The sequence below is a fragment of the Anopheles moucheti genome, chromosome 3 (genome assembly GCF_943734755.1).
Source record: "Anopheles moucheti chromosome 3, idAnoMoucSN_F20_07, whole genome shotgun sequence".
NCBI classification, from domain to species: Eukaryota; Metazoa; Arthropoda; class Insecta; order Diptera; family Culicidae; genus Anopheles; species Anopheles moucheti.
Window position 1 is genome coordinate 7,616,868 of NC_069141.1, and position 11,057 is coordinate 7,627,924.

Here is an 11,057-nt window from a genome sequence, read left to right on the forward strand (position 1 = left end):
CACAACTTGCTAAAAAGACATCCGGTATACTGTACTTCGTCTTTTTGATACTCGTGGAGTACAAACCTTTACAATCACTATCGGGGGTTTTTTTATCGTACGTATGACTAAGCTTATTTATTCTTTTAAAAGTTCATAGCGTGTTTCTAATTTATTCGTCCGTCTAAATTGTTTCGTTACTGCTTTCGTTGATTAATCTATTTGTCATACCTCTTACTGATGCACCATTGTTCGTTCAAATTGCCGTTAGTGTTTAATAAGATGTGCATTTTCGTACGAACGAATTATGTATGGCTCTTTACTGTTGTTTTTTTTCTTTATGTAAACATTCGATCATTACAAAGTAATACAAAGTATATAATAAATAATATTTATCATCACGTACAAATTTAACTGGCAAACCACACGGGCATTAATTCCGATTGCCTTTCTAAACGAAAGAACACACGCTGCAGGGGTAGTGATGTTACCTCTTCGTTTGGATGCTCTTTTGGTACCAGGAATTGGAAGTCGGTTCGTTTGTAAGCAATTCCGTATTCGTCAGCGGGGAGTTTGAGTGGTAGCCAAGGAAAAGGTAAATATGATAACTAATTTATAATAAAAATATGGTAATATAATTTACTACTCAATTTTTAATAAACAGACAATTCAAATTTAATCAACTGGGCAAAATAAAACGAATATCGCCACTACATAACGGATGTGAGAGCGAATGTGTGGAGCTTCAAACGCCAAAAGATTTTAGTTACAACCCGTTGGTGTTGTTGTTTTGCGAGAAGTTTGGGCAACCATTTCCGACCGCAAGGTTTGATTTTCGTTCGACAGTGCGCGTACCATTTCCTCCAATTTGGCCATCTGTTCCCGATGATGTGCCTCGAGGGCATCGCGATCCTACAGCGAAGAAAAAGCATGGGTAAGTGAAACAGTTATAAACATCGGTTTGCTATTATTCCTCTTGCTATCCCCACATGTAGGTCAAGTGCAGGCGTTACAATCATTTTTCCGCCCGATTGTTAGTTTATATTCATGCTGTAATTATAGACGGGTTGCGATTTGCATTAACCAATCGGTTGCTGCTTCGGCATTGCATCATAGACGCACATATGGGAGGTGAGAAAAATGTTATGCATTTGCATGCAGATCGTTCCACCCGGTGCATTCAGCGTTAAATGGGATCTCTTTCACGATTGATCGCTCACAAGCCTAACATGATCAGAGGTATTTCGACGATACTAGTGTTGTGCTTGGTGAATCTGTTCAAAAGAGTCTTTTTGATTCTGAAATAAAAAAGTTTTTTATAATTTTTTTCGTTAAAAAACGGAAGATATAGAACTCCAACCGATTATAATTCCGAGCGTCGGAAGATTCTTTTGTACAAAAGGGAAATAATTATTGGTTGAAATAGAATAGAACTGTACCAAGTGAATTTCACTTAGATAGCTACTAAACATTGACCTTTGTTTAAGGGCATAGGCATCCGACCTTAAGCACCATACCACATAACCACTCAAGGGTGAGATTCCTCAGGGTCTTATCATACCCAGATTACCTTCATAGTATCTAAAGCATTGATATGCTTGGCTTCAATAAAAAATTGGTGTTCCAATTCCATACCGATACGTGTGAGAATACGCTCTCGAGGTCAGTTGAACCGATCCAACGGCACAGGACGGCAAGTAACTCACCTTTACTACCATCGTTCCGCTGTATAGTATAGGCGTACTCATTAAAAAAGGCAAACATCAACGCATATCATTATCATATACATAAACAAGACGAGTTACTATCGCAGTTTTGATTAGCCGCGTACGAGGGAATCGGTATTCAGTGCTCAGTAATGTGTGTTGTGCCGCAAGATCAAACAATAGCCGTGTCTTGCTAATCCTCAGAAGGTTATCGGACTTGGTTCAGAACAGTCGACTTTCATCCGATCGTTCGAAATGTTACCGCAGAGAAGTTGGTTTTTGGTGTTCGTTGGTGGGTTTTACGTACTTAGTCAAGTCCACGGAGCAGATACCCCAGGATCACCGCGTGGATCGCCGTACAGAATAGACCTAGGTAAGATGAAACGACAGTCCAGTGTGTGTGGAGTGATGCAACAAAGTAGCCTATCACACTTTCTCCAACCACAGCACAATACAATCAAGCACTGCTGCCCAGGGTGCGTACCATCATCGAAGCATCCGAGGTGGCTGATGACCAATATGTTCCGTACTTTGAACTGCTGCCCGAGTACCGGGAACGTTTGAGCGGTAACTTTCTGATCGATGGATTTGCACGTGCTCGCGATGCGGCACGGTGTCTCACGTGCATGTCCAGCTCGTATCTGTTCCTGAGCTACTACAACGAAACGATCGTGAACGGGCAGGGCAACACGGAACGGGTGTGGACGTTCGCGAAGCGCATCTGTCGGCTGCTCGGTTTCAAGCAGTATCTGTGTGAAGGTATCGTCAACATGAATGGGCAGGTCATCGAGTATGTACTGCGCAATCGTACACCGTTCCCAGACCCGGAGGATATCTGTCAAGTGTTTTTGCAGGAGCAGGACTGTGTGCGCGATGTTGGAAGTATAACGGAAGCGACACTGTACCGATCGGTTGACATCACTCCCCGGGCGGACGTGCGATCGGCAATGTTTGGGTCTTCGGATGAAGCTGGTTCGTGTTCTAGAGATGATTTGCCACCAAGAAAAACGTCCGGCACACCATTAACGATCGTTCATCTTACGGATATACACTACGATCCGGAGTATCTGGTCGGTGTAAATGCGGACTGTAAGGCGGAAGCCTGCTGTCGGACATTGCCCGATCTAAAGCCGGCTACGACGGCGACGGCCGCTGGGTATTGGGGTGATTACCGGGACTGTGATACACCGTGGCATGCTGTGGTGGACGTGATGGAACATATTCGTGAGCAGCACCCGAAGATTGATGCAATCTACTTCACCGGTGACATTGTGCATCATTTCACCTGGAATACGACGATCGAAACGAATGAATTTGCGATGCGTCAGGTGTTTGATCTGATGAAGCGCACCTTCCCGGAAGTTCCACTCTATCCGGTACTGGGTAATCACGAATCGCATCCTGCTAACCTGTAAGTGTCCTAAGTACTGTTGAATGCATCAGATCTGAGCTGCATTCATGAATCTGGATGAACCTTTGAACTGAATGAATGAATTTGAATCTCTATAACACATATCCATGAATCTTTGGGGATACCTCCACCTCTGAGATTTCAAGATTCTTATGAGAATCGATTCCTGATGTGAATGACTCCTCACTGAAGATTCATAATAATGACTCTTCTTAAAAGATTCACTGCACACAACACTAGTCCTAAGCCCTCTAGCGGGAAATAAAAACTTCATTATTAAACAAGAATCGCTCGGTTTTAGATACGCTCCACACAACGTCGACGAATCATTCCGGACCAACTATTTGTACGACTTCGTTGCGGAGCAGTGGGACGACTGGCTACCAATCGAGGACATCCGAGGAACGCTAGCTGAAGGTGGTTACTACACGGTTCAAACTCCTTACGGGGTGCGCATTATCGGGCTCAACAACAATCCTTGCTTCGTGCACAACTTTTGGCTATTTTACAGCCTTGACTACTTTCTGCCGCAGCTGCAGTGGTTGCACGACACGTTGCTAGCTGCAGAACAGGCAAACGAGCGGGTCCACATCTTGGCACATGTGCCTTCGTATGACGATTCCTGCTTTATCGGTTGGACACGCGAATATCGCAAGATTGTCGAACGCTTTGCACACATCATTGCGGGGCAGTTTAATGGACATTCGCATGTGGATGAGTTCAATCTATACTATAAACGAGACGATCCATCACGTGCGGTCAGTGTGGCGTGGAACGGTGGATCAACGACTACCTTTACCAAGCTTAACCCGAACTACAAGGTGTTCCAGTTCGATCCAGTTACGTTTGTAAGTATGATGAGGTTGTGCTTCCTTAAGCCTTCAATTAAGGACGCGGTGAGCTAATATGAACCTGCCTGTTACCCTTAGGTACCCGTCGAACAAGAGACCTGGATGTACAACCTTACCGAAGCGAATCTAACACCCGATCGACGACCCTCTTGGTATCGTATGTACTCTTTTAAGAACCACTATCAGCTGTCGGATCTCAGCGTGAACTCTCTACAACGTCTCGTGCAACAGTTTGCTCAGTCCGAGTCGCAACTACAACGGTATTGGCAAACGAAGCAAAAATTTTCCGATCCGCTAATACGTGAAGGATGCACGGGAACCTGTTTGAGAAATGCGCTATGCGCTATTGTTCGTACTGAGCACGCAGACGAAACAGCCTGCGAGCTTTTATATGAACGTGCAATGCAAACGAATGCATCCACCGCGGTTTCTAGGAAATAGTTCGGCTTAGATTTTGTGATTTTTAAGCAGAATTTGGAAAAATTGTACTATTTTGAAGGTGTGAACAATGCTAATACTTACCGCAACCGCTTTCTCTAGCTTTTCTTTCGCTTGGCGTGGAGAGACCGCCTTGCTGGACAGTCCGAGGAGTGCCTCCATCCGCGTACAGTCCCTTTGCTTTTCGTTCAGCATTTCACGCAGCATGTTCAACTCCGCCAGCAGTTCCATGTTTTCCTTCTTCAGCTTAAACAATTCTCCGGCATCCTTGCGCTGACTGCTGGCCTTCTGTTTGGCGTTTTTGGTCATACGTTCGAGATATTCTCGCTGGCGCAGAAACTCATTCTGCACGTCCTCGTCTAGTGCGAGTGACTTTTGCAGCTCTTTGTCATTCGAATACCGGTGGCAGAGTTCCTTGACGCTGCGTTTCAACTGCTCGGGACGTTGAATCAACCCGGACACATTGTAGATCTCACCGCACAACCGTTGGTATTGGGCTTTGGAGGCCCGGAACCGATTCCGTTCGCGACGCAACTCTAGATCTATGCCACAGTACTTGTCGCGAAGTTCCTGCAGTTGCAACTCGTACTGCTTGTTGTTCTGCTGCAGCTCCTCCAGCTTTTTCTCCATCTCCAATATGAACTCCTTCTTCTCTTTGATTTCGCGCTCCTTCGGTTCAATCTGTGCCTTCAGTTCGGTGATCTTCATCGACAACACCTGTTTGTACTTTTCCAGCTCGGAATTTTTCTTCCCCAGCTCGAACACCTTCCGATCCTTGTCGCGTATTGTACCATCCCGTTCGGCCAACTCCTTGCGCAGACCATCTATTTCACGCTGGTGCTGCCGGATGCTTTGCTGGAACTTACCGTGCTGGGCTTGCATCGTTTCAATCTCCTTCCGGTACGCTTCCGCCTCGCGGCTTAGCGTGGAAAATTTCTTCTTCAGCACACCTGCCTCGCCCCGCCATTTGATGGAATTTTCTTCCTCTTCCTGGAGCTTCTTCTCGTACTGTAGCTGTAGTTCCACCTTGTGTCTGTCGTTGTCGACATCCACCTGTCGGCAGTACTCGTCGAATTCGGCACGCTTGCGCTCCATATCCTTCAGCATGTTTTCGATGATCTCTTGCTTCTCGTTTAGAAGTCTCTTTTGGTCTGCTTCCATCGATTCTTTTGAGAGGAAGGAAAACACAAGATGCGTCAGAGTCTACGGCTAATTGTATAAGGGCGATGTTCTCTTACCTATAGTGTCCTGTAAACAACCGGCTGAGCGACGTAACTTAACCTCATACTCCTCCCTCATCGCGTCCATTTTGTTCTTCATGCTCGTCAGCTTGTCGTACTCCATGATAATCTTTTCGTGGAACTGAGCCTCAAAGTCCATCATCTCCTTCTGGTGGTCCTCCTTGCCCTGTGCTATGCTGGCCGTGATCAGGTTGAACTCCTCCGTGTGTGCCTGTTCCATATCGATATTTTTTTTCTGTTGGCAATAAGCACAAGTATGTTAAGTTACTCAAGAGTTCTCCGCAAATAGCAAGTCCCTACTTTAAGGTTCTCAATAGCAGCACAATAGTCCTTGTGGATGTCACGCATCTGCTCCGAATGGAACGCATCGCCCTGCTTCATCTTGTACTGGAACTCCATGCTTTGTTGCTGGATGCGCATCTCCAGTGTGTTGATGGATTCGTTCTTTTCGATCAGCTCCTGGCGTGCGATCAGCACATCCGAACATTTTCCCAATTCCGGCGCATGACGTGCCGTCTTACCTTCATTGTTTAGAATGCGCCAGATGATCAGTGTTCCATCGTCGGCCGCTGTTATCAGCGTACAATCATCGTACGTGATGCAAATCTTCGTAACTTTGGTGTTGAAAAAGCGAAAGTTTGTACAGTTCCCGCTGCTAGTATCTACCAGTGGGACCTGCACATTGTACAGGTGTCCCTTGATGCTGCCCACGAACAACATCGCATCAGACCGGGCCAGTGCCATGTCGGTGAGTGGAGTCAATTCGGGGATTTTGAACTCTCGTGCCTTAATACAAAAAATAGTCAAACTATTAACTCCAATCTCAACTAGAGAGTCTATGCAATGAGCTAAAACTTACAATATCTGACTTGGCAACTTCTCGGATTAACCCAGTATTGGTGATGGAATACACCGAGTGTGCATCACTCGTGAGCGCTATCGAACGGTACTGAATGCCTTTCTGTACGACCTCCTCCAATCGCTCACCAGTCACGACGTTCCATTTGTAGATCGCTCCATCGTTACCACCGGACACCAGCACTCCATCATCCGTTGACCAGGCCAAGCTCAGAATGCTGCCATTGTGTCCCTTCAACATCTGTACCGGCTCGAACGTGAAGATGCATATAAGCGTAATCATTTTCCCGTGGGCAGCGGCCAACAAATGTCCCTGGTTAGAGAACTGCAGCTGAGTGCAGCTCGCAAGATTGAAGCTTTTTGTTTCCTTCAGATCGTCCAGTTGTATCTGAAGCAATCGGAGCAGATCGATAAAGCCCACGGCGGCGAAGAATCCGGACGGATGTAGAGCAATCACTCCAATTTCGATCTGGTACTTTTTCACCAACTCCACTTTCATCGTTTCGTAGTTCCAGACGCGTATCGTCAAATCGCGAGCTGTGGAAAACGAACAATGTCGTGCGAAAAGAATTGTTGGAAGTTTGTAATAAAAATCATTTCCGTGCTCTCTTACATGCGGTCATAACGATCGGTTTCCACGAGCAAACAGCCATCCCGATAATGCCGCTTATATGCAGCGGTTCACCAAGATTCTGAAACACCAGCTCGCTGATCTTAAGCGTTTCCGGTACGATCAGCATACCGATGTACAGTTGCGAGTGCATCGTCGCGACCACAATCGTATCCTGCTCCTCGTTAACCGCCACGTTCATGATCTTGTACTGCTTCTCATCGTACAGCGTGACCGGCACCCGTATGACGGACTTCTTCCGGAAGTTATAGTTCGATTCCCGCTCAAACACGTGCACCACGTTGTGGATCGCGTACAGGAAACCCTTCTCGAACTGCGTCAAACATAGCACCTCGTGCTTCAGCCCTACAACTTCCGCCGAAGTGGTCGCACCAAGGTCCGTGTCCCCCTCGCCGGACAGATCCACCGTCTCGATCATGTCGGCCCGCTGTCGGATCTTCAGCTCGCCCGACTCCACGAAGATGATTTCCGTTTCGGCCGTCCCGGCTGCCAGCACATCCGACGACAGCCACGTCATGGACGTGATCAGCAGATCATCACCTTTGATCGTACCGATCTGGCCGAAACCCTTGTCGGTGCGGTTCATAATTTTGAGCATGTAGTAACCACCGACCGCGACGATTGTGGCATCGTTCGGATTGCAGGAAAGATAGACCGCTTGGCCCTGCTGGCTCGAGTTGGACGCACGGCCGATGATGAGCGAATCGTTCTTGTCGAACGAAAAGATCGAGAGGAATGCGTCCGGTTCGACGGACAGGACCGCCACTCCGCGAGAGTCATGCGTGAAGCAGACGTTACCGATTTGCGTATTCGGACAGTCCGCAGGCAGTTGAAGGGTTTTTCGCTTGCGCAACGTTTCGATTTCGTACACGTTCACCATCGATTTACTGAGAGCAAACAAAACACAAAACAGAAACGAGAAACATTAACAAACATTAACACGAGAAACGAGAAACATTAACACAAAACGAGAAACATTAACGTTATGTGGTGATTAGCATATCAAGGGAAGATTACTTATCGTTAGTTCTTTCGACGACGGCTATAAACTTGCGGTTAGGGCTTAGCACGATCCGTTGCGGGTGGCAGTTTTGAGGAAATCTGTAATTGGAAAGAAAAGTGATACAAAGTTTCAGTGAACAGCAAGGAAAAAGTATTCGATATTCGTGCCTTAAAAACTTCTGCTTGTTGGTGGTAAAATCGTGGATGGCCAGCACTCCCGCAACCGGATAAATGATTTCCTGCTTGAGAGTGAAATGAACGTTCCCCTGTATATCCGTTCGTAATCCATACGCATTTTTGGGTACTATTGATATCTGCTTTGAGCGGTTGTTCTTCTCCATGATGAGTCCGAGAATTTGCTAGAATGCAGATAAAACTTTGCGCAACGTCCACTTTTGCGACAGAAAGACAAGCAATGAAGGAAAGTTTGGTTAAAACCCCCAATGTAGGGCAACATGCCAAACAAAGTAACCAACGAACGGAATGGAATGGTAGCATGGCAACAACACTCCACCGGTTGCTAGTAAACAGTACAAAGATGACTATAGAAAAGGCAACAAGAAACAAACAAGGGAGCGCAACAGGTTGTTTCTAATGGGGCTTTATTAGAAAAAAGTAATTTTGAGTGAAATTAACATTCATTCTAGGATTTACATTACAGTAAGAATTATTCCCATTTTAGAAGTTAATACTTGATGACAATGATTTTCGCTCTTAAAAGTACAATTAATTAGTTACGGTTGAAGCCTCACGCTTGCCCTAGAGGTATGATAAAGCTGATGTTGTCGGCAAACTCTCCCCACTCGGTTCGCTTTAGCTGGAATGTGATAACCCACGAAATGATTGCAACAATCCACACTATCGATCCTACTAGCGAGAATATCACATCTGGAAAGGACAAGAGAAATCGTTACCGATTAGTACCAGATTCCGGGGAGTATGTCATTTGGGATTACATTTCTTAATCTCCTTCTGCTCATCGTAAGCAGGTTTGCGGAACGCTTCATTGAAGAACCAGATTGTGTTGATGGACCACAGAAAAGGAAGCAGCGCAAATCCGGCTGCAAAATATACCCGCCATAGAACGATGAGTAATCATGGATCGGTGGAGCAAAGTTTTTGTGGACCAGATTTTCCCAGCCCGAAGCTTTCTTACCTTTAAAGTACCACTTGCACAGATATAGCTTTCTTTCGTTTGGTGCACGCGATAGATCCATTTTCTATTCGTTGTGGGGTATTTATGGGGAAAATGCGAATTTTACGCTGAGTTTGAGCAAGTTTTGTTGTTGCAGAGATAAAATGTAAACAAACACAGCCGTTCGATTGACGTTAGAAATTGACAGTAGTGTAGTATAACGCTATGTAACGTACACGAAACATTTCACTCAAAACGTGTTGAAATATTTCACAATGAAAGAAAACGGTTGTTATGAAAAAATTCACAACAGTCGTCGTTTTTCCAACAACAGTAATGGAATTTAAGTTTTATTCTAAATATAAACTTTTTATGGTCCATGGTCGTTAAAAATAAGAGTTTGTGAGATATGTAGGAATATAGAAATTGTATTGAAGCTTTGAATAAGAAATCACTGTTTAAAAGTTTAAAGAATTTCACAACGATTAGGTCTGCATCTGGAACACTCGTTTGGTGTAACGGGTTAAGGAACTGTCTGTCTTTTCCGCGTGGTTGGGGAGACTTGAAATATAGTCGATAAATAGAATGTCGATTAGCATAATAGAATGTACAAATATAAGAAAAAAAGCTTGAATACGTAGTGTAAGCTATGATGTCATTTCCAAACAAGCAGAATAATAACGGAAATAATATTCACTACTTCTCATCAAAGTCCTTTTTTCTCTTATCGTTCGAGTCATCTCTTTATCGATGAAAGATCCTCTTTCAACCCCATTAGTAAGCAGTTCGAAGCGGATGTTCGAGATCCTTTATGTCGCATGCTCATTCTCTTACACACCCATTTAGAGAAGGTCAACGTACGATAATATACTGCTGGTAGAACTCCGGCAGCAGGGTGCATCCGGTCCCGATTCCGATTTTACTTCACACCCGGCGCATCCCAAAATAATAAATATTATTGCTCCATCTTACCCATTGTCTACCCTAAGGGGAGATTGCGGTGGCCCCCAAAAACATACTCCCAGCGCGGCGGAACCGGATTGATCTTACCGTCTTGTCTTCGCTTCTTTCAACTGTTGGGCTGCTGCTAGGAGTGAGGCAATTTTGGCGCGAAACGGAACTACGAATTGCACGTTGGGCTGGGGTTGGGAATGAAGTGGTGCTCCCCAAGCAAGCGGGAAAGACAACAATTCCAATTCCTTAACCCGTTACCCCACACGAGTGTTCCAGATGCAGACCGAAAAATAACCAAACCACATAACCCCATAACTACAGGCGTTTCATCTTGGTCTGCAATAACAATAACCATTACAATATATCTTGGTCTTTGGGTTTGTTGGTTTCTGCCCGGTTACTGAAGGTTAGTCTTCAACCTCCACGCCATCCCTTTCGCCTTTTTCCCTGATCGCTTCTTAATGCCTTCCCCTTTAGACCGCAAACACCCAGACGCACAAACACATTTCTACAATAGTTATCGAAATGGATCCTTTAACCGTAGCTGGTTGACAAAACAGGCTGAGAAACGCTCGGAAACGGTTTCTATTTATTAGCAGCATACCGCATTCTTGCTCCATGTCGCTTTTAGGGGGTCGCTACTTTTGAAATTTCTAACAGCAAACGATCGTTAGAATGAGTGATGCAGGATATAGCCATTACGGTAACCAGCCAGCCAGCGGGCGGCATCACCTAAAGCCTAGCCTAAAAAACGAAAACGATTAGCCATCATTTAGCCGCTTAAAGCGCGTATCGATCGGTTCGGGTCGTTGCCGAATCGGGGCGGTTGTCTCTTTTTTGGGGAGGGGACA

General features: G+C 45.4%; 3 protein-coding genes across 3 annotated transcripts; 1 reads left to right on the forward strand and 2 right to left on the reverse strand.

Annotated features, from left to right (window-relative positions):
- Window positions 1-170: 170 nt before the first annotated feature.
- LOC128300361 (cilia- and flagella-associated protein 57) lies at window positions 171-8,458 on the reverse strand. The gene is made up of 8 exons (XM_053036389.1): window positions 8,286-8,458; window positions 8,133-8,216; window positions 7,098-8,002; window positions 6,486-7,021; window positions 5,927-6,412; window positions 5,624-5,861; window positions 4,470-5,551; window positions 171-891 (listed from the first exon to the last, which is right to left on the reverse strand). The coding sequence occupies exons 1-8, from the start codon at window positions 8,456-8,458 to the stop codon at window positions 742-744; spliced, it is 3,654 nt and encodes a 1,217-aa protein (XP_052892349.1). The 3' UTR covers window positions 171-741.
- LOC128300362 (sphingomyelin phosphodiesterase 1-like) lies at window positions 1,807-4,467 on the forward strand. The gene is made up of 4 exons (XM_053036390.1): window positions 1,807-2,058; window positions 2,133-3,096; window positions 3,398-3,944; window positions 4,026-4,467. Exons 1-4 carry the CDS (start codon window positions 1,941-1,943, stop codon window positions 4,386-4,388), a joined length of 1,992 nt encoding a protein of 663 aa, XP_052892350.1. The 5' UTR covers window positions 1,807-1,940; the 3' UTR covers window positions 4,389-4,467.
- Window positions 8,459-8,709: 251 nt separating the features above from the next.
- On the reverse strand, window positions 8,710-9,406 carry LOC128304290 (gamma-secretase subunit pen-2). The gene is made up of 3 exons (XM_053041452.1): window positions 9,274-9,406; window positions 9,074-9,178; window positions 8,710-9,005 (listed from the first exon to the last, which is right to left on the reverse strand). The coding sequence occupies exons 1-3, from the start codon at window positions 9,332-9,334 to the stop codon at window positions 8,866-8,868; spliced, it is 306 nt and encodes a 101-aa protein (XP_052897412.1). The 5' UTR covers window positions 9,335-9,406; the 3' UTR covers window positions 8,710-8,865.
- Between the last annotated feature and the right edge of the window lie 1,651 nt (window positions 9,407-11,057).